This window comes from Garra rufa, chromosome 25 (genome assembly GCF_049309525.1).
Source record: "Garra rufa chromosome 25, GarRuf1.0, whole genome shotgun sequence".
In the NCBI taxonomy this organism is placed as follows: Eukaryota; Metazoa; Chordata; class Actinopteri; order Cypriniformes; family Cyprinidae; genus Garra; species Garra rufa.
Genome location: NC_133385.1, coordinates 17,374,332 through 17,398,988, shown reverse-complemented (window position 1 = coordinate 17,398,988; position 24,657 = coordinate 17,374,332). Strand labels below are relative to the sequence as shown.

The 24,657-nt window shown below is 33.4% G+C and overlaps 2 protein-coding genes across 2 annotated transcripts; one reads left to right on the top strand and one right to left on the bottom strand.

The window, feature by feature from the left end:
- Positions 1-14,982: 14,982 nt before the first annotated feature.
- Positions 14,983-17,574, top strand: LOC141302174 (uncharacterized). The gene is made up of 2 exons (XM_073832362.1): positions 14,983-15,368; positions 16,446-17,574. The coding sequence occupies exons 1-2, from the start codon at positions 15,014-15,016 to the stop codon at positions 17,498-17,500; spliced, it is 1,410 nt and encodes a 469-aa protein (XP_073688463.1). The 5' UTR covers positions 14,983-15,013; the 3' UTR covers positions 17,501-17,574.
- Positions 17,575-18,231: 657 nt separating this feature from the next.
- On the bottom strand, positions 18,232-20,870 carry LOC141301366 (uncharacterized). Its single transcript, XM_073831607.1, has 2 exons — positions 20,423-20,870; positions 18,232-20,114 (listed from the first exon to the last, which is right to left on the bottom strand). Exon 2 carries the CDS (start codon positions 19,204-19,206, stop codon positions 18,232-18,234), a length of 975 nt encoding a protein of 324 aa, XP_073687708.1. The 5' UTR covers positions 19,207-20,114; positions 20,423-20,870.
- Positions 20,871-24,657: the final 3,787 nt, after the last annotated feature.

Here is a 24,657-nt window from a genome sequence, read left to right as displayed (position 1 = left end):
AATTATTTCTTTTTCAATTTTATATTTAGGCCTGGGAATGTTAACATTCATTAATATTTATAGTTTATATTTTGAAGCATTCTATATATTATGAAAAGCACTATACAAATTAATCTAGATGGAACTGATATTTAAAAACAACATACTGTATTTATATTAATATTTATAGAATAACATTTTTAGTTTTGAATAAATATTTTGAATAATAATTTATTTTTATTTAGAAAAGTGACAATATAAAATTATTTAACTTTACAAAATTAATTTTTTTGGCCTGAGAATGATAACATTCTTAACCTAAATATTTATTTAATTAAGTTTACTAAACTTCATAGTCATATTTCAAGTTTCTACTGTCCTATATCTAATAATTAGTAGGAAAAAAAAATTACACTTAGCATTACTGTATTTATATTAATATTTATAGAATAAAAATTGGTTTTGAATAATAATTTATTTTAGTTTATAATAGTGACAATATACAATTATTTGATTTTCACAATTTATTTTTAAGCCTGTAAATGTTAACATTCTTAACATTAAACATATATTAAATGTGTTTACCAAACTTAATCATATTTTGAAACATTATAAATATAGTAAAAAGCACTATACAAATTAATCTAAATGAAAATATTAAATAAATATTTATCTTCAGGTTTCTACTAACCTATATCTAATAATCATCTAATAATGATTCGAAAAAAATACACTTAGCATAAAACGACATAAAATACTGTATTTATTTATAGAACAACATTTTGTTTTGAATAATTATTTTGAATAATATTTTATTTTTGTTCAGAATAGGGACAATATAAAAATAATTAAATTTGTAAAATTTATTTTTAGGCCTGTGAATGTTAGTTAACATTAAAAAAAAACTTTATCATATTTTAAAAACTATATATAAATATAGTGAAAACACTATACAAATTCATCTAAATGGAACTGAATCTGATATTAAATAAATATTTATCTTCAGGTTTCTACTGTCCTATATCTAATAACCATCTAATAATAAGTATAAAAAATACACTTAGGATAAAACCCACATAAAATACTGAATTTATAATATTATTATTTATAGAATAATTTTTTTTATTATTATTTTGAATAATTTATTTTTGTTTAGAAAAGTAAACATTTAAAATTAATTTTCTAAATTGATTTATAGGCCTGTGAATGTTAACATTCTTAATTTTAAATATTAGCATTAAAGCACATAAAATACTGCATGTATTTGTAAAATTTATTTTTAGGCCTGTGAATACTAACATTCAAAATTTTAAATATTTATTAAATATGTTTAAAAAAACGATCATATTTTAAAAACTATATATAAATATAGTAAAAAGCACTATACAAATCTAAATGGAACTGATATTAAATAAATATTTATCTTAAGGTTTCTACTGTCCTATATCTAATAATCATCTAATAGTAAGTATAATAAGTGTAACTTATTTTTGTTTAGTTATTTTTGTTTAGTTTAATTTATTAATTTTCTAAATGTATTTATAGACCTGTGAATGTTATCCTTAATTTTAAATATTGGCGTTAAAAACTACATAAAATTCTGTATTTATATTAATATCATTTATAGAACAACATTTTGTTTTGAATAATTATTTTGAATAATAATTTATTTTGGACCAGAATAAGGACAATATAAATTATTTAATTTTCTAAATGTATTATCTAATATTATTTTTTGTATGCCTGTGAATGTTAACATTCTTAAAATGCTGTATTAAAATTATTTACAGATTTTTTTTTTAAGAATAATTATTTTGAACAATCATTTATTTATTTTAGAATAGTAACAATATAAAATGATTTAATTTTCAAAATGTATTTTAGGCCTGTGAATGATAATATTTAAAATTTTAAATATGTATTAAATATGTTTAAAAAACTCATATTTTAAAAACTATTTATAAATATAATGAAAAGCACTATACAAATTTATCTAAATGGAACTGATATTAAATAAATATGTATCTTCAGGTTACTGGTTTTCAAATAATCATTTCATAATAAGTAGAAAAAATATATATATATTAGATACTGTATTTATATAAATATTTATAGAACAACATGTTGTTATGAATAATTATTTATTATAATTTTCTGAGTTTTAAATAATTCTTTTGAATAATATTTTTGTTCAGAATAGGGACAATATAAAATTATTTAATTTTCAAAATTAAATTTTTAAGCCTGTAAATGTTAACATTTTTAACTTTAAATATTAGCATTAAAACCACATAAAATACTGTATTTATAGGAATATTATTTATAAATTAAAATTTTAAACTATTTTTTAATAATAATGCTTTTGTTTAGAAAAGTGCAAATATAAAATTATTTAATTTGTAAAGCAACATTTTCTTAAACAACGCAGCAATGCCCAAGTGCACAGTTTAACCACATGGTGGCAGTATTAGTCTTTATGTGAGTGCTCAATAAAATCTGTTCTCGCGTCTCTGGAAAATAGTGCCGCAGTCCTCAGTCATAAAATAAGCAGCGAGTGAGCGAATGTAGATCAAATATGCATGATGTGTATAGAGTTGTGTGTCAGTTAGCATGCAGTTCAATAAATAGGTGAATTATTCAGGTGAAAAAAGTCTTAAATTAAACATAGCCTAGAAAAGAATCGCTTGGCTCATCCCGCAAAACAGCAGATTACAACCTAAAAAAAAGGATAAATTTAGGGATTTTCTAGGGGGGCAAACAAAGATAGATTTTTTTGGATGGATCTTTTGGCACCATCGTGCTACATGATTTAAATCAATTAAAATAATCCCTATGCAGATACGCACAAACCGGCTTCAGTCTAGCCAAGCCAGATCCTTGTTTAAATAAAGCAGGCCCCAAGGATCCTCCAAATTGGATTACATGTCAGATAACCTTTGTCTTAGTGAAAAGAGAGAAACGTATCCATAGTGGCAAAATCCATGCCCGGCATGTTAGCAAGTCAAATGAGCCCGTGGTGCATATGCTAATGACACTTTTGATTTGCTCATGTCCTGCTCTGCGTATGTAAATGCTCTTGTTTGATAGAGAAATGTGCCATGTACATCTGGGTGAAAGTGGGGGGGACGAGCAGTGTTGTGTTAGCGCTGCCCTAAGGCGTTGGACGGTCTCCCAGTTCAGTGCTTGTAAACAGATTACAGTCGGTCTGTTTTCCACTAACGTCTTCATTATTACACAAAGACGATTTGGATGATTTCAATGAAACAGATGTGCTTTATTTGACTGCTGTTCCTTTTGTTGCTCGCAATTAACGTCATTAACGCTGTCATCGACACCGTCTTCGCTTATGATTATTTAAACATCGGATTCTTTGGTAGTGATAGCAAAGTGTATTTAAAGGGATAAGACATTTATCTTATTCACCAGAAGCAGTATTTAAAAAATAAAGACAGTTACCGAAGTCAACAACAGTCAGCTGTCTTATGATTGACATTTCTTTAACCCAAAAGATAACTTTTTATTATTATTTTTTTTTAAATAAATGTAAAGAATTTGTTAACATTAAAAATTTAAATTTCACTACATTAGGGCCCTATAAAATTCGTTTAATTTTTTCCTAATTCAGTTTTTTTCTGTTTTAATGGTTAAATGAAAATATATTAATAAAAAAAAATCATGAAACTTACACAATTTAACAGCAAATCATTATAACTTTAACAAAAAGCACATTTGAATTAAGGCCCTATGAAATACGTTTTATTTATTTTTCTTTTACCAAATTCTGTTTTCCATTAATTTCCTGGATTCCTTTTTTTTCTCTCAGAAATACTGTGTTGTGCATTTACATTTTTCTGGTAAATTAATTCTGGTTTTAGTAATCATTTTATTATTATTAGTTGTAGTATTATTATATCAAGTAATATATTTCTGTCACAGTTTCTTCAAGTTAAACCGAACTTTTATTTTGGCGGGCTGCTGTGAAGACCTTTACGTTTCTGTTCGTATATGAGATGACCATAGCTTTTCTCAAAATAAATGGTGAAATGCTCATGAAGTGACTCTCAGAGCAGTTCTAGACATTATGTCATAGCGTCTATTGCTAAGAAAATGTGCTATTTTCACTTAGTAGGGCCCTATTTACACTGAATGCATTTATATGTAAAATAGCACTATTTTCTTTGCGATAATATTAGTTAGGTGCTATTAATATTCAGCCCAAGTGGCAGATATTTGTACCTCAGTATTGTAGCACATTATAAAAACAGTAGGGATGTAATGATATCAAAATCTCATGATACGATAATATCTCGATATGATGTCCACGGTACGGTATTTATTGCAATATTTAAAGAGAAAAAGACAAATGAACACTTAAAAAAAGGAGAATTTTGTACATTTTAAAGTTAAATTAATGTATTTAATGAACTTCAAACCATGTTCTTAACTAAAAAAACTTAAGTCAGTGAATTGACTTGTACCTCAACTTTAAAGGGGACTCAACCCTATTTTTATTTGTGATATACAGTCACAGTCTAAATTACATTCACACTGGTGTTTTAAACCAAACAAAGCCAAGCCAAACTAATTAGAATATAACAACAACAACGACAGTAATAGCCGTAAATTTTACAACTGCTCTGTAAAATTTCTGAAAATTAATATTTCACAGGTATATTATTTTTGCTTTACACTACAGTAGAGAAATTACTACTATACTTCTTTCCTAATTTCTACAATTGAAAGAGATATTTTGAATTTGGACTACATTTAACCCGCCCTCAGTCAGCAATTCATACTGCACTTTTAAGCTTTTATTTTGAAGTAAACAACAGTAGAACTTTTATTTTGACGAAAGACTCCAGCTTCAGTGAAAACAGGCTTACAAAAATGCGTTTCACTACAAATCTAGTAAAATGCTGTAATCATCTGCCACAAATATAGAGCAGAACTGGTGGCTGTTGCGTTCCCAAAGGTCTGCTTAACTCACAGCACATGCAATAAACGAGTTCACTGCATTGACTGTGAACTGAGCCGTTCTGAGGCGTAGAAAATAACGGATCATGAGCTGATCAACTGAACGAAGTGCATGACTTGATGAAGGGATTTTGCACTTTCGGTATTAGTTTGCTTAACAACATACTGTGCCGAAGCATAATGGCCCAAAACACAATTTTAAAGACCTTTTATGTTAGAATAAGAACTTTAAATATATTTTAAAAACTACACTTTTTCCACATAAGACCTATCGTTTCATATCGTCATGTGACCATGACAGTTTTGCTATTGTGATACCATGATATTGATAATACGTTACATCCCTACTAGTATTAGTTTATTGACACTGGTGACAAGAACTATGAAATTTATATGGTATTAAAAATTTTTATATTATAAAGACCGTATTTAAATAAAAAAAACAACTATATTGTGATATTTATCGTTACCGTGAAATTAAATTACTCATATCGATTTACACCATGTAAAAATATCGGTATTTTCTTTGCAATAATATTAGTTAGATGTTATTTATACTACTTAATGCAACTAGCAGATATTTGCACCTCAGTATTGTAGTACATTATAAAACAGTATGCAATAATAACAACATATATTGAATCATGTATATGTATAAAAAAAGTGTAAAATTTTTATGAAATGTATTAAATTGATGACGCATTAATGGGACAATAAAGCCGTCCCTACACCTACACTCTTAAAAAAAAGGTTCTTTATTGGCATCAATGGTTCTATGAAGAACATCCATTGTACTTTTCAAATGCAGAAAAAGCTTCTTTATAGTCGAAAAAGCTTCTTTGGATTTGTTTTTCAAAATAGTCCTTTTAAGAACTCTTCACCGAAAGGTTTTTTGGGAACCAAAAATGGTTCTTCTATGGCATCCCTGCAAAAACACCCTTTTAGATCCTTTATTTTTAAGAGTGTACCCCTAACCATAACTGATAAACACCTGTGAGGCACTTTATTTTCCACTTTTTGATTATTTCCTTTATTTTTATTTAAAATAAATGCCTTTCTGACCTGATATGTGATTTGTCCCCATAATGTAGGATATAGCTGAACACACAGGCAATTCTCAGAGAAAAATACAAATAAATAAATAAATAAACATAAATAAATACATAACATAGATGTGATACAAGGTCATGAATAAAACTAGTATATACAACTTTAAGAGGTCATAATTAAATATTTATATAAATGATATTTTATATAAACACACTTCTGTTCAAGTTTGGGGTTTAAAGATTTTTTTATGTTTTTGAAAGAACTTAGGTTCACCAAGGCTGCATTTATTTGATCAAACATACAGTAAAAACAGTGATATTGTGAAATATTATTACAATTTAAAATAACTATTTTCTATTATATTTTATTACCAGTTAAAAGTTTTTGAACAGTAAGATTTTTAATGTTTTTTTTAAGAAGTCTCCTCTGCTCACCAAGCCTATTTTTACTATTTAAAATAACTGTTTTCTATTTGAATATATTCAAATATATTTTAATTTATTCCTGTGATTTGAACAGCATTTATCTGAAACAGAAATATTTTGTAACATTATAAATCTATTTATCATCCATTTTGATCAATTTAAAGCATCCTTACTAAATAAAAGTATACATTTCTAGAATTTCTTTCTCAAAAAAAAAAAAGAAAGAAAAAAAAAAAAGAAACTGACTCCAAGTTTTTGAATGCTACAGGCCTAGTGTATAATGTTACAAAAGCTTTTTATTTCAGATAAATGCTGATCTTTGGGTCTTTCTATTTATCAAAGAATCTTTAAAAAAAGTACTCAACCTTTTAAATATTGATAATAATAATAATAATAATAATAATTGTTTCTTGAACAGCAAATCAGCATATTAGAATGATTTTTAAAGAATCGTGAAGGACACTGAAAACTGGAGTAATGATGCTGAAAATTTAGATTTGATCACTGGAATAAATTACATTTTAAAATATATTCAAAAGAAAACAGTTCATTTAAATAGTAAAAATATTTCAAGATTTTACCGTTTTGCTGTACTTTGAATCAAATAAATGCAGGCTTGGTTTAAAAAAAAACATAAAAAATTGTATGGTTCAAAAACTTTTGACTCAATTGTATATTGTAAAATGTAATATATTTCTGTGACTCAAAGCTAAATTTTCAGTAGTCATTCAATGTCACATGATCCTTCAAAAACCATCCCAAACATTCCTTATTATCATCAGTGTTGAAATGGCTGTTCTGCATAATAGTGATTTTTGCCAGCATTCTTTAATGAATAGACAATATTTACAATATATAAACACATTTTAGCTGATGATATAATGCTACAGGATACTGAAAGTGTCCTAATGAATATAAAACAGACAAATTAGCATGTTTGCTGTGAGTAAAGACAGATTTTAGGGAGCAAGAATCACACAATAAAGATCTTTTGACCTTTTATCAACACCTAAAATTGTCTACCAATTTGGACCACTTCATATCTGCCCTAGCTTTTGTAGAGAAGCACTTGTCAGAGTATTAAAACGACAGCTACTCCCTTTGGTCCCAATCATGGGATAACAAGCAACAATTGACTTTTGCATAAACTGGCCTTTGGTCAAAATTAAATCCAGGAAATTCCCAGCTCAAAACTGCATTTTAAACACAGCCTTATTAAATTTTAACCTAGTGACACCCAAGGGAAACATTCTCTAAAATTCCTCAGCACTATATTGGTTAACCAATGCATTAGGACGCCACGGTTAGTATTGATGCAAGAGGCTCTCAGGGGGTCTTGTACGTGTCCTGAGGGCGGCGTGTGATTAATACATCCGACACTACGAGAAAACACATGGAGCTTTTCATTTAGAGACCACTCTAGGGCATTGTTAGCCGCTTGTGTGTATAATTGTCCAATGCCAGTCTGTCCATCAGAAAAGAGCAGCGAAGAGTCGAGAAGAAGGATAGGAAGAGCAACGAGAGATGGCGATGGACGACACAACGAGGAGGCTGGAGGGAGGGTCTGCGGTGGGTCTCTATTGAGGAAGAATATTAATTAAATGTATTAAACAAACATGGCAAAGGAACGAGGAGGCTGCACGCCATCTGCCGTCTGTGGTAGAAGTTGGGGCGGGGGGAGGGGGGCTCTCTGAGGAGGAGTCGTGCCCGCCGCTAGTTTAGCTTCAGCGGCACACACAGACAGATGGGCTCCCGTGTCTCCAGGGAAAGGCCTACAGACCCTCATTGCCTTAAGCCCTTTTTCTGTGCCGAAAGACGCAAGGAAAGATGTGTACATGGGTTGGAGAGAGAGAGACGGGAGGAGAATGAGGATGGAAAAGACTTCAGTCTCTGTTCAGGCAACACTTACACCTGACCCAGCTGTGGATGGGAGTAACACATGTGTGTTAATCTAGTATATCCTCAGAATTTAAGCAACACTTGAACCAATTAACTTCACCTCCCTGGGGAGTTACTGAAGCGGAGTAAAGAAGAGCCTGGAAACCAGGAGTTTCAACCTTGATATCTAAGCATAATAATAATAATAAAAAAAAATCTTTTCCACACTGCTTATCAGCAGTTAATGAATTTTTCACAAAACAACAAAGGTAAGTTGGTCTTGAAAACTAGTTGGACCCTTCAGTCACACTTAAAAATGTTATCTTTGAATTACAGTTTTATTATAGTTAACTAAAACTATTAAAAAAGGTTATTTTTTGAAACATAACTAAAAAGGATATAAAAATAAATGAAACAATTAAAATAAATAATAATAAAATGTGTATAACTAAAATGTTGACTTGAAGTACTGAAATGACCAAAACTGAAATAAAAACAAATTATAAATAAAAAACAAAAACAAATGTTGTGTTAATTGTTAAATGGTAAAAATTTAACAAACAATTTTTTGTTCCACAAAATACAGCTGAACAAAATATATAAATATTAGTTAAAATAATTACAATTAATTTAAGAAAAACTTCAACTAAAATTGAAATAAAAACAAACGGTAAATGTAAAAAACGATCTAATGAAAATGTAAAAAAAAAAAAAAAAACATAAAAGCTAACAAAACTAAAACGAAAATGAAAATGTCTACTGAAAATATGAAAAATAAAAGCTAATTCAAAATATTAACTACTATAATATATATAAATAATAGTAAAGTATCAATGGGAATTTAACATCAGCAAGAGAGTAGCTGTTCTGAATATTAGTATGACTGCAAATAATACTTTTTTTGTCAATTAAAATAACTGAAATAAAATATTAATATTAAATAAAACAATTGCAATTTAAGAAAAACTTCAACTAAAATTAGAAATAGTGACTCGAAGTACTGCAAATTACTAAAGCTGAAATAAAAACAAATGATTGGTGAATAAAACTTACAAGTTAAAATGTATACTGAAAATACTGAAAAAGTGTTAAAGTAGCACTAAGAATTTAACATCAGCAAGAGAGCAGCTGTTCTGAATTTTAATAAAGTAATAACTAAAACTAAATTTTTTTTTTAATTTTTTTTTTAATTTAATTGTTAATCAAATAACTGAAATAAAATATTATTATTAAGTATTATATGAAACAAAATTAATATAAGAAAAACTTCAAACTAAAATGAGAAATGTTGACTTGAAGTACTGAAATTACTAAAACTGAAATAAAAAACAATTAATAGTAAATTTAAAAGAAATTTAATAAAAAAAAATTAAAAACATAATGGCTAATAAAACTTAAAGATTTATACTGAAAATATGAAAAATAAAAGCCAATTCAAAATATTAATAAATACTATAATATATATATAAATATGACTAAATATCACTGAGAATTTAACATCAGCAAGAGAGCAGCTGTTCTGAATATTAGTATGACTGCAAGTAATCAATTTGAATATGAATGTAATTAGGCATCAACCGATTTTCATGCATCAGCCATGTCGATACAGATTATTATAGATCAAGTAGATTAATATAACTGATATTATGTCTGGTGTAAAAATGAAAATTAATTTCATTAAGAATTAAGAATAACAAGGACACTGACAAAAACTTTCTTTAAATGCTTTTAAATTATTTTATCGGCAAATTGGTTTTCAAAATGATCGATACGACAACTTAATATTGGCTTTTTTGCTCACCAGCCACTGTGGCTAGTGGTTTTCTAAAGTTACTAGCCACTCAGCATTTTCACAGGCCACAATTTTGTTGTTGGGAAATTACATTTTATGTGACTAGTAGTTACATTATTTATAGATTAAAATGATATTCATTTAAAATATACAAATTATTTAGTGTCTTAAATTGTTTTTAGAATGCATGTTAGGTTCTTATCGATCCAAAGGTTCACATTTACAGCTGCGTGTTTGCTGTGTAAAAATAGGTGTTGGTTTTCACATTGGATTCACAGCAGATGGGCTTATTGAAAATGCACATTAATTCTCTGCCAGTAGGTGGTGCTTTTGGAACAACAGAAATAAAGTGACTTCCCAGGTAATGGCTGTACACGAAGCAGTGCTGCATTCACAAAGGTAATTTATCAGGCACTATTGATAAGATGAAAATTTTCTGAAGACTTTTCCCTTCAGAGATACATCCATAAAAAATGCCCGCATCACGTTTTGACTTTGAAACATGCAGCTCATCAGCTCAATATTTATTCAATGAAATCATAGACTTCTGAAGTTTAAACTTCACGTTAAGCTACATCATGATTCTTGTTTTCTCTGTCTCTGTTATATAAAAAGAAATTGACTATTAAAGGCATTTAAGACTTTTTATTACCTTAAATTTGATACAACTAAATACATTTGTTTAAGGAGCTATTAAAATACCTGCATTTGCGGGTTGGCGGGTGTTAATGTCAAGCCTTGGTGCCGATAATCGGTCGACCCCTGAATCAGATATCGATTTATTATACAACAGTTCAATACCCAAATGAATATTGAGAAAAGTGCATTTTAGCCACAATATTTCCACACCGTTTATGTTCTGTCATACATTTCTGTTGCACAAAGCAAAAAATAAAAATAATTTTAACAGGATTTGAAAGAAATATAGTTTTTCAACCAATTTACAAAATGTTTATGCTCTTCACACATGATTCCACACATCCAGCTAAGAAAAAAAGAAGTCAGTTCTTAGAAAAGGTCATTTTTGCAGATGCCATTTGGTTTGATATTTTATATGTATAACACAATGACATTCAGACAATTTTAAGTGTGGCTTTGGTATCCAAAAGTGTCCAAATACTTTTTGGGGCCACTTTACATTAAGCTAACAGTGTAGCAACAAAATTGCAGTGCAATTTGCAATTCAAGAATTACTTGAATTGAATCACTCTGCGAAGCTCCCAACTTATCCTCCTGGCCTCTGCCAGTCATCGAAGACATTTATTATACACTTATTCATTAGCACTGACACCTGATGCCAATCCTTTGTTGAGTCTTTAAAAAAAATAGGTGACTGCAAGATGAATTGTGAGTCCTCAACAGGAAACCTGTGATCTATGTTCACTTTCACTGAAAGGTAATTATGCTTCATGTCAGATATAATTTCCCAGGCCTAATTTTCAACCCACAGATGGATCTAATGGGTCCTCATTTGATGTCCTTGTACATCTTCTTGCAGTTTGAATTAGCCTTGTCAAGGGACCGAGGTTGAGGTTTCTTCCTTCTAAATTGGAGAAGGTTAAAACCGGCATCTTCAGTAAGACTTTCGGTCTTATTTCAACAGGATGTGCTAATTTCAGAGTTTTTCCAGTAGGGATTGACTTTTTGATGAGCTTCATCTTGAAGTTCTTGCCAGTAAAAATGTCAGTGGTAAAAGCTTAGCACGTATTAGATAACGCTTTAAAATTAAAAACGAGATCTTTATTCAAAAGTACTTCAGAATAAAAGTGCGCTAGCAAGAGCTGAACTCAGAACCCAAAACAAGTGGCATGTAATTGCTTATCAGACATGGGAATTTAGCCTCAGCCAATCTTCCTCACATGCTCTAATACACTGTCTTGTAGCTTTTCATGTCACTGCTAGCAGAGAACGCCAGAGCCATGTCAAAATGACACAGAGACGTTGTTAGTTTCATTTAAAATTACACCGAACAAAAGCGAGCATTTAGCTGGGTTATCACCTTCCCGTGTCACTTCACATAATGCCAAACGTCATTCAAATCACAGCAATTTCTACTCAGCCATTCATACGCACGTCCAGCACAGCTAATGTTAGCATTGTGTACATTACCGAGATTCACAAACACACACACACACACACACACATACACACACACACACATACACCGCTGTCTCCTATTATTGCAATCCACATTCCGGCCCTAACGGCATGTGAGGAAAATAAGCGTGACACACAGCAACATATAATGATACATAGATGAGATAGAGACCACATCTTGATAGACAGGACAGGGAATGGAAGGGAAAATGAAGCCCAAGTCAACACGCTTTTTCCTCTCTGATTACCAGAGTCCAAAAAGCAGGAAAACAAATTGGCAGATGTGAGAAAATATTAGATGTCTTGGCTCATAGAGCGCTTTGACCTCAAAAAACAAGTCCATGGAAGCGGAGGATCTGAGCCCAATTCCATGCCCCCTCATTATCACAAGCACAGAAGTCCATGTTTTCATCTTGCCGTCCGGAAAGCTAATAGATGCACTGGACTTCTGAGCTAACAAGTTTTTTTTTTTTTCACTGATTATTTTTGTTTTTAAATTTGCATTGTTTTTGCAAGAATGTATGAAGAGAGCAAACATTTTGACTGATTTGCCATCATACACGCATGCACATTACACACATCTACATTATACACACACACGTCTCGAGAATAAAGCCGAAAAATGTTTTGAGAATAAAGCCGAAAACTGTTTCGAGAATAAAGACAAAAAATGTTTCAAGAATAAAGTCGAAAAATTTTTAGAGAATCAAGTCGAAAAATGTTTTAAGAATAAAGTCGAAAGGTTCCGAGAATAAAGTCGAAATGTTTCGAGAATAAAGTCGAAAAAGGTTTCGAGACGAAAGTCGAAACGTTTCGAGAATAAAAGTAAAAGTCAAAATGTTTTGAGAATAAAGTCAAAATGTTTTGAAAAAAAGTCTAAATGTTTTGATAACAAAGTTTAAATGTTTCAAGAATAGTCGAGAATTAAATCGTGGCAATTAAAGTTAAAAATATTTTGAGAGTATAGCCTGCAACAAATGGCCCAGATTGGGAGCACCGGGAGAAGTTGCCAGGCCACTGGAATTTATTTGAATATATGTGGGATTATTAGCAAAAATCACACCATGTGTTATACTCGCAAGCACAATATGCTTGGAAATAATGTTTCACGTCTTTGATTGCATTTCATTAGGCCTATTTGTAGTGCACCAGCAACCCAATATTCTCAATAAGGTTTGTGCTTTTGGTACTTTTAATATAAAGCAAAGTCTCAGCTTTTAAAATCTGTCAGTTTTATAGAGAAATACAAACAAAGTGTCTTATGTTTGCAATAATTTCTGTATTATTGTGAATCAGTTTCTTTTTTATTACAATGAGACATTCTTTTCATTAATTTATACTGTTTTCTTTGTGTAAAATTCCACCACCTACTCCACGAAAACATCTTTATTCTCAAAACATTTCAACTTTATTCTCGAAACACTTAGACTTTATTATTGTAATTTTGACTTTACTGTCATTGTGAGGTAGACTAGTGTGGATGCTGGTGGAGATTGAGCAGACATAAGTCGTCCGGTCAGAGACGAAGTAAACTTTAATGGTTTGAAGCTTGTAGAGGGTTTACAGTCCTTCAATTTGGTTGAGTGAATGATGTGAGTACAGGTAGTAGAGTATTTAGAATCATACAGAGTAGTTTGAACTGTAGCGTAGTATGAGTGGTTCTAAAACAAACAGAAAATAGTAATACTCAATTAGTAATGATCTGAAATAACAAATATGAGTTCACACTGTCACTTTTACATAATATATACTTATACATAACAGCGATATACAGTATAATAACAAAATGGCGATCGATTCAGGCATACAAGGATTAGATTAGCGCTCATGAAAATGCCATCACGTTCTCTGACACGTGAGCTCGGGAGATTCGATATATGTGGCTTAAATATCGCAACAATGTCAATTATACAGAAATTAAGAATATAAACGAACTCAAAGTGACTAACAGTCTACAATAAAACGCACCAACAACGCTATTTCTCTGTCTCATATGCATTCACTAGCACCGTTCATGGATGACGCAATACCCAATGCGTGTGGCGCACATACCTGAATATAACTAGCGAATAACGATAACACAACTTATGCATTTGAATAACGACTGTTTAAAGATACTAAATAACATAAACACCATCACTCACTTGTATATGAACGCACTCTGTAGAAACAACAACAACAGCGTCACTCTATGATTCTCCGTGCTCTGAACTGCGTACAGTATATACGCTTAAAGGGATTCTTAAAGGGAAGTGCTGAGTAGTCAGCGTGATACCTCTTAAAGACACAAGGGGGCACTAATGTCTCTATATACATAGCAAGCCTTTTCTACAGTCATAATTTGACTTAATATTCGACTTTATTCCTGAAATATTTAGACTTTATTGTCAAAATATTTCGACATTATTCTCAAAATATCTTCGTAATCTTAGAATTTATTATTTTTTTTTTTAATTTGGCACTAAAATGCCATGGTAATATAGAGTGTTTTCACAACGCATCATCAGTCGGCCATATTGGTGGCACTGAACTTAAACAATGCCACTGAAACAAATTAAACTCGTAAATTTTGCTGATTATAGCTGTTGAAAATGGTAAATTATTGTCATATTTTGTACTAATCAGTCGGACCAGGAAAAACTTTTGGAGTACTATTCACCTTATTTTTCACGTAAGCGAGGGCGCCGCCATTTTCGAACTATAATGTGTAAGATTTCCGGTAAAGCACTTCCGCTAATAGTACGCTAACGTTAGATGTATTGTGGTTCTGTAGTTTTGCGTCGACTGTGTATATTTTACTGGCTAGTTAACTTTTAATATGGATTACAGAAAGACTGGCGTACTTTGCGCAGTTAGGGGGTGTCATAACAGTTGGTTCAAGCGTAAAAAATATCTGCAAGACATTTGTTTTGACCATAATCCACGCACCAGAGCTGAATGTGGATGTGGAGCACCCTATGATATGCACGCCCCCCCGAAGTGCGAAGAAGCTCGTCGGCTTTGGTTAAAAGCCTTAAACTTAAAGAAACCACCGAAATTGCCATACGTTTGTTCTTTCCACTTCGTTGACGGCAGACCCACGGAAGATCATCCATTCCCCGAGAAATGGTTGGGCTACGATGCTCCAGTGAAGACTCCGAGGCGACGGCTCGTCAGGATATATCCACAATCAGGTACAGCTTTTTTGTTAAGTTACGTGCTCTAACAGAAGACATTGTTTAAACGATTTCTTTTTTGATGACACTCATATTGGGCATAAATAATATTTAGTGTTAAGCTCAAGTTGTTGGTAATAGTGGAAAATTCTTATAAAAGCACTTAAAGGGGTAACGTTAGCTAAAGTTAAAATTCTGTCATCATTTACTCACTGTCCAATTGTTCCAAACCTGTATAAATTTCTTCAGAGAATGAATAAAGAACGTTTGTAAACGAGATTACCTTGGTTTCCATTCACTTGCATAGTAAGAAGAAATAATAACATTACTCTGTGGAAGTGAAGGGGACCACAAGTCATTTTGTACTGTACATTAACATTATTCCAAATGTCATTCTTTGTGTTTAGTAGAAAAAAAATCATACAAGTTTGGAACAACTCAAGGGTGAGTTAATGATGCAAATGCTGTCACTGTCTTGCCTGGGGGATGCCTTCACTATATTACATTTAAATCTAATCATGACAAACTATATATAGTTGGAAAGGTGTAAGACTCCTAAATAGATTTTGCCACTGTTTTTTTTTTGTTTTTTGTTACAAAGATGTAGGAACAGTAATACATTAATTTACGTCAAGAGTTGAAATGTAAAAATCTACCACATAACAAGGGGCTTTAATTTTATAGCAGTTTTGGATTAAAACTATTTTGTAAAATATTTTATATAAAAATTGTACAGTACATTTTACAGTAAATAAAACTTCTATTAATTTTTTTAATGATTTTGCGTAATAATCTTCTGATTATCTTTAGAAAAAAAAGAGACCAACTTTAGGTCTGTATTTAAAAGTATTCTTGAATTATAACAATTTAAGTTTGGATAGAGCACTTTCACATCAATGTTTAAAAATGGAGCGTGCCAGTTAAGGGGTTAAAGGTACCGTCATTGTTTTGAATGAAAATGCCACTGTACTGCAACACCACGGTGCCATGTACAAAATACTTTTGATACTGTTTGTAGTACTTTTTGTACATGGGGGTGGAGAATTTATCAGTTTCTACTGAGCATCTGACTGACTTTAGTGTTGTGTTTTGCAGATGATGAGCAAGGTGACGGCACCTCTGATGACCATGAGACTGCACAAATGGAGCCATTGCAGCTGCCTCTTCAATACAGTGATGCCTGCACTCAGTGGGAGGTCCAGGCATTGACAGACCACACTTATGCCTCAGGGGATAAAATAATGTTGCACAAGGCAACACAGTTCCACAGCGAAGATCCCTTAGCCCTTTCCATTCTCAAGAATGATACTAGCTCTGTATTGTACACTGGCTTCACCCTTAGTGTCTTTAAAGAACATGTTAAATATCTCCAGCAGTTCTACACTTCCAAGTTTAAGATGCACGTAATGGATCAAATTCTGATGACCATGATGAAGTTGAAGTTGAATTTACTTCAGGGAGATCTTGCTGAACGCTTTGATGTATCCCAGAGTGCAGTAAGCCGAATTATTTCCTACTGGATTGATGCAATGGAGGAGCACATGAGAGTCTACATTCCATGGCTACCACGGGAAACAGTCCGCAGCACAATGCCTCAATGCTTTAAGGAAAACTTCCCAAACACCACCTGCATTATTGACTGCTCTGAGACAATTCTGCAAAAAGCACACAATCTTGACTCCAGAGGGGAGTCATACAGTCATTATTATTCAAACAATACTTTGAAATATTTAGTTGCCATTGCCCCCTGTGGACTCATTATGTTCATCTCCCCTGCTTATGGGGGAAGATGCAGTGACAAGTTCATTACCCAAGAATCTGGCTTCCTGGACTATCTCCAGCCGGGTGACGAAGTGATGGCTGACAGAGGCTTCACCATTCGTGATTTGCTGTTTGAGAGAGAGGTAAACCTTATCATGCCAGCATTTACTCAAAAAGGTGGTCAGTTGTCTGACGAGGATGTTACAGCCACAAGGAGGATCGCAAATGTTCGCATACATGTGGAAAGAGTGATCAGACGGCTCAAGGTGTTCAAAATTGTTTCTCAGACTGTCCCTATTAACATGGCACACAAAATGGACAAAATCCTCAGAGTGTGTGCAGCACTTGTAAACATGCAAGGTGACATCATCCATGAGAACACAGAATAAAAATTGCTACATTGTTCACCATCTGCCCTGTTTGTTAAACTTATGTATATTTTGTAAATAATTTACACTTTTAGTTGTTGAACTCCACTGATTTGACAGTGGTTCAAGAAATAATTAGTTGTACATTATTAAAGTATTGTGTATATAAAATCACAAACTCACTACTAATAATTTAGATAAACCAATAAAGTGTGGTGTAGTAATTTTGGATACATTGTGTAGTTGTTTGGAATTATTTAGTGTGGCTTCATCAATGCACAGACCATACTGCTTTTTGCATAAATATTTTCAAGATCTTATATTACATTCTCCCTATATATGCACAAACACAATCAAAATGTCAAGATGCAATTTATTTTGATTTCTTTCCCAAGTGAAAATGATACAGTTTAGCAGTGCTCTGTAAATATGCAATTTTGTCACTTTTTTTTTTTTTTGTAAACTCATGAAGCAAAAAGACAACATTCTGAATTGGGGTGTCAAATGATTTATTATATCCACAATAAAAGTTTGTGCACACATATATATATAAATGAGTTGGCATTTATTATGAATTTGTAGGATTAACTTGTTTTGACATTTTAACTACTGTAAGAACCAAAAAACTTTATTACTAAAATTACTACTTTAAAACTATTAACAAGTGCTTTCACAGATAAAATTTTTAATTTTTTCAGTTTCATTTACTAGTTACCTAAAGCCTCAATGCAATCACATTAGGTTAACAGTACTTACTTGCACAAATCAGTATACTTAAGGCAAAGCTTAAGTCTTCCACAGTCAAATTCATCTACAATTCTTGGAAGCATATGGGTAAAATAGAAAGATTTCAGTTTAGAGATAACTTCAGTACAATACTGAAAATCAAATGGCACATCAATAACAAGTTGCTCATTTGGAGCCCAAACAAGCAACTTGCATTTCTCTAAGCCAGTGCAAAACATACCTAGTTGCACTTGTTGGTAGTACCCACGGGATCCTTTGGGTTGTAGCTGAGGAATGCCATCCACCATCTTCAAATCGCTGATCTTGCTAGAGTACAGTTCTGCAAGATGTGTGGAGTTTTTGCACAAAAAAGGACACTTGACTTCCAGCAGCTCTGAGGAATTTAATATTCCATCTGGGCTTGCAGAAAGCCATGGCTCCTTACAGCTTACCACCATTCCTCTTTTCTCAACAGCATACCCAGTGCTCTCTATCCATGCACGAGCCAACTCCTCATTCTCCTGACCATACCTAGTAGCTGAATTGCCATGGAACCTAGGGAAAAGGTGTTCTCGAAGAAAATTATCTGGTTTGGTAGACACACGGAAAGGCACCTTTTTTGCAGAGCTAGCCGTTATTCGCAATTTTCGTGCATCATGCCATACATGAGATGCACTTTGTGTTTTGGTCGCATTTTCCAAGCTGTTCAATTTACCCTCATCAAGTTCTACATACGTGTGGTAAAATGACATGCATTTATGACACTGCAAATCAGGGCCATGTTGATCATGAGGCTGCATCTGTGTGGTACCTGCTGGTAGATTTACTGGTTCAGCTGTCATGCATTTGTGCAGAAGGCTACCTACAGGTATATGAACCTCTGATAAGGTTTTCTTCAGCTCACTGTGAGAAATGAATAAAGGAGTTGGTGGCAATGATTGAGAAACAGCAGCTGAAGTCTCAGGCAAGTCATCTGTAAATCTGTGATGCTTAAAACTCATCTCTGCCAGCCTCTTTGGTGCCAAATTTCGGTGTGTCCCTGAATTCCAGTGGCGCTGCTCGTCTGTGCATGATATCCCAGTCAGTCCCTTTGACACTGCATTCTGAACCTATACAAAGTGTAAATGAAACAGTTATGCATGTAACAATTTTAATGTATTTTGCTTGATGTTACTTAATACATTAACTTAAAAGGCTTCATTTTCTATTAATGAATATTATGTAGAACTCTACGGTGGCCGAGAGAGCTAAACGCGCTGCAACTTAAGAAAACACATGCAAACTGAAAAAAAGACAACAAATTAAGAAAATATCTTCATCAGTTTGACAACACAGGAACTGCAAATCCTCGCAACGCAACCAAACTCGGAAACGTGTTTTTTTTCTGTTTGCATGTGTTTTCTTAAGCTGCAGCGCGTTGAGCTCTTTCGGCCACCGTAGAACTCACCTTAATGCTTCACTCACCTTGATACAGCATCACATCATTTGAAATTTTACTGATTTACTTATATTACTTAGTACACAGCCATCAGTCAGCCGCACAAACAAAATTTTAATGGATCACAGTTATAAAGAACAGTTTCTCTCAAGTATATTGGTCACTCACCTTCACAAAAAATGAGGCAGAATATTAACCTCATCACTCTTCACTTTCATTGCATAGTTTGTCCATGCTATAAAAATGACTGCTTAATGTGTTACTTACATATCTATGTGAATAAAGTCTTTCACATAGGAATGGAAAAACATGCAGGTGAGTGGTAATGACAGAATTTTTCAAATAGCATGCCAGATGCAACTAGATACACATTAAGGGACATGTATTATAGCTTACTCTTACCTTTGTCCAAGATGCCTTGTAACACGTGATTAAACGTTGTACTTACCTGGACTGGATAGAATTACCATTCTGATTATTAAAGAAAAACAAAACAAAAGGTTAATCCTAGAAATTCATGTAAAAAAAAAAAAGCCAAATCGTTTGGAAAATACAACTACTGGAGTTAAATAACTAAACATACAAAAACGCACCCATTTATGGAGCAGTTAAATTGAAGACAATCTAATATAATTAAAATCTTAGTACACACATATATATATATATATATATATATATATATATATATATATAATATAACTATAATACCATCAGTAATGAAATATTACCTATGAACATATTTCCTGTGTGAGTTTAGTATATACTAAGTGTGTACTCACCTTCCAGAGGATCGCAGCTGCGTGGCTACAGGATTTGCCCTGTCCGGCAATACAAGAGCAACCAGTCGTCTCAATTGTCCCGTTAGCTGTAGTAAGGACCCAAGCTGAATGAACATTTGCACGACTTTGACTGGGATTCACGTCGGCTTTTAAAAACACGAATTCGCTGTCTGCTTCATGTACCAGCACTCGGCCGACTTTCCCGCTGTGCAGGTACTGATATGCCTCAGTGCTTTTATAGTTCCGCATCGAAGACCCGTCTACTCCGAGCGATAAAACGAAGTAGTTGAAAATGTCCTCATATGTTATGCCAGGCCACTTCTTCATTTCATCCTCCCACTGTGTTATACACCGCGGGTGTGGTAAATATTTACCATCACGGTGTTTGATATTGTTCTGTGCGTGCTCCGACCACATCGCTGCTTACGCTCCTTACCTACCGGCTAGAAAAACGGAACTCTAACACATTATAAGGAAGTACGTCATCGTATTTACTTCCGCGTTGCAAAATAAGGTGAATAGACTGCCAAAAGTTCTAACAAATTAGGGAGAAGAGTGCCAAAAAGGAGCAAAAGATGTTTGTGGTTGACCAAATTGAACCAGGATTTCCAGCGCAAGAATCTTGACAACATTCGTGTTTGTTCTTTTCATTTCCAGTCAGGTAGGTAATATTAGGCTAATATCTAATAAATACTGCTTGTACCTATCTTTACCATCTGATAACTTGTCAAAGTATTGCGCCCTTTCCTACTTATTAAGTCCTTCTCTATATGACTTAGCAGTAGACCTAAGTGCAAACCCTCTATTACAAACAGTGATAACGGTTTCCAATGAAGTTCTTATTGGCCTTTTCATTTTAGTAAATTATACAGTGTGACCAGTTAAGTTCCATTCGCTCATAAGAGTCGAATCATAAAAAGCGGCCAATAAAGAACATATCCTGAACCAATGACTCTTATTCTTTTTACTGAATCAAGTGGCACGCATAACTTTTCTCGTACCTACACAAAATAAACAGAATAAGCATTTTTGTCGCCTGAGATTCTCCACAAATAGCGGTGTTAAAGGGATGGTTCGGAGTAGAATTGACTTCATTGCTATGCACTCCGAAGCCCATCTAAATACCCCATCCGAAGTTTTTTTTACCTTAGTCGAACATTTATGGAGATATTAGAGTTTTTCGAATTGCTTGTTACAGGAGTGAATGGTACATGTGATGTATCTCGTAAATTGCACCACTAAACGTGCAAGTAATCTTACCAAACTTGTGCAGTAGTGTAAATAGGTTATGTACTCACAAACCGCTGCATCAGAACATTTGTAAGTCCACCATGAGTGTTTTAAAAACACGTTTTAGCCGATCCCTACTAGTCGAAAAAACTACAAATGGCGACACGTCGACGTCACTTCCCTGGTTTGAAAAAAGCATGTAAAAGTCCTCCTACTACATCTGTGTGCATGTCAACTTGTAGGAGGACTTTTACGTGCTTTTTTCAAACCAGGGAAGTGACGTCAACGTGTCGCCATTTGTAGTTTTTTCGAATTTTTTTTATTATTTTTGGTCTATTTATGCTTACATATGTGTATTTTTTCTTATTCTCTTATTTTTATTGTCTGTGCGTCTCTGTGTACTGGAAGCTAATAACACTGAAACAAATTCCTTGTATGCGCAAGCATACTTGGCAATAAAGCTCTTTCTGATTCTGATTCTGATTAAAGATGAGTTTTTCAGTAGTAACAATGAATTATGTTAGCATATCTTTTGTACTTTCATTAAATGGGAACTGAAATTGTATAGGTTCCTTACAACCCATCCCTAGTAAATGATAAATAATATACTGTATACTGCTTCCTTTTTAAATTGACATTGCGATATTTCATTTTTAGGATTTTACACATTCGTCCTTCATTAAAACACATGAAAAACATCTTTGTTTACTTGGTGGGATGAATAAATTAAGCAGTTACATGTATGAGACTGTCCCAGTCTGCGTGATCAAATGAATGAATACGGTTACTGGCTCAGTGAACATCAAAAGCGTATTTCTGAATTCTCGTTTACTATAATGTCACAACCTCCTCCATCTGTTTTTTTTTTCTCAAAGCAGGTGAATTGGTTATAGCAACTACTGAGGCAGAAAGGTAATCCCATATAGTCGGTAATTTACAATAATTCAGGACGAATGCACATTTCCTTTTCATTATGCTTGTGGATAACAAACACTTCTTTCAAGTGCTGAATAATTCATAATTCTTATTTGTTGGCTGCGTCTAAGGAGTAACAGTGTCAGGGCTGCTGGGGACACCATGGTAAACGGTCAGGCCTATCGACTCACCGGCGATCAGTGTAAATCAACACCACAGAGGAAAAGATGTGGTAATGAGGGCCGTTTCTCTTTCCAAATAGGAGCAAAGGACCTATTAGGCCTAATTTTCAAGGACATACGGAAAACACGGCAGGGTGTCACTCCACTGAGGTGAGATCTCAGGTTCAATGGAAAACTGTCTGTTTGGTGGGGGGTGGAGGGGCTCACTTGAGACATGATATTAGCTGGATAAGGAAAACGGTTTAATGAAGGGCAGAGGTCAATGAAATGTGCCAACCTCCTCCATTACCCCAATTACTGACACATCCTCTGTGGCCGCTCCTGGCCGAGGATGCTTATTAAGCCACTATTTGTCAGAGATTAGATAAAGTAGCTGTCAGTCATGTGAGCGGACATCCTTTTGGCTTCAGAAAGAACCCCCTGAAGATGAAAGACAAAGCACTGACAGCCCTTTTGATATGACTGCAGATGATCGTATAATTGGAGCGCCGCAGTGATACTCGAGGACTGAGTGACAGCAATTACTAATGCTTAGAGCGTATGGAGGGATTTTGTGTGGCTGAGGTGGAGAAAAGTAGCTAGAAGAATATAAATAATAATAATTGAAAAATAAATATATGTCCCTTCATTAATTGTGACAAATAACCCACTTATTTCAAACTAATTGGTTGTAACTCCACACTTCTTTAACCCTTGTCATTGCTTTTCACACCATTTTTTAACCCTTGGCTTCTAACCCTTGGTAAAGTAATGTTTCACACTTCTATCTTTGAAAGCCAGTTAGCACCTCTGGCTAACCCAGGATTAACAAATGTATAGTGTGCATTCTAACCCAAGGTAAAGTATGGCCTGTGTGAAGAACAAGATGCAGAACTGCTGAAAGAAATAAGGAATTATGAATTGAGATTTAAAGAATTCATAGAACTACCCTTTAAAAAAACCTTTAAAACAGATAGATAAACAGACAGACAGACAGACAGACAGATGTTGGACAGACGGACGGACGGACGGACGGACGGACGGACAGACAGACAGACAGATAGATAAATAGACAGACAGACAGACAGACAGACAGACAGACAGATAGATAGATAGATAGATAGATAGATAGATAGATAGATAGATAGATAGATAGATAGATAGATAGATAGATAGATAGATAGATAGATAGATAGATAGATAGACAGACAGATGTTAGATAGACAGACAGACAGACAGACAGATAGATAGATAGATAGATAGATAGATAGACAGACATATGTTAGATAGACAGACAGATAGATATATAGATAGATAGATAGATAGATAGATAGATAGATAGATAGATAGATAGATAGATAGATAGATAGATAGACAGACAGATGTTAGATAGACAGACAGACAGACAGACAGACAGACAGATAGATAGATAGATAGATAGATAGATAGATAGATAGATAGATAGATAGATAGATAGATAGATAGATAGATAGACAGACAGACAGACAGATGTTAGATAGACAGACAGACAGACAGTCAGACAGACAGACAGACAGACAGACAGACAGACAGACAGACAGACTAATAGACATGATAGATAAATAGATAGACAGACAGACGGCCAGATGATAGATAGACAGACAGACAGACAGACAGACAGACAGACAGACAGACAGACAGACAGACAGATATACGCTTAGAATACTTAGGCAGACAGATATAGATAGATAGAAAGACAGACAGAATGCTTAGCCTGTGTGGAATTTCTTTGAATGACAATTCAGTTCACCAGTATTCCTTTGCCTGTCATTCAAATTCTTGCTTTGTTCTTCACCCTTCTTCAGTGCGGCACAAGACAAACAACATCAGCCCCGACCCGGCCTCCTCATTCTCCACCTGGAACCAGATGCCCTTTTGGCACTTCTCTCA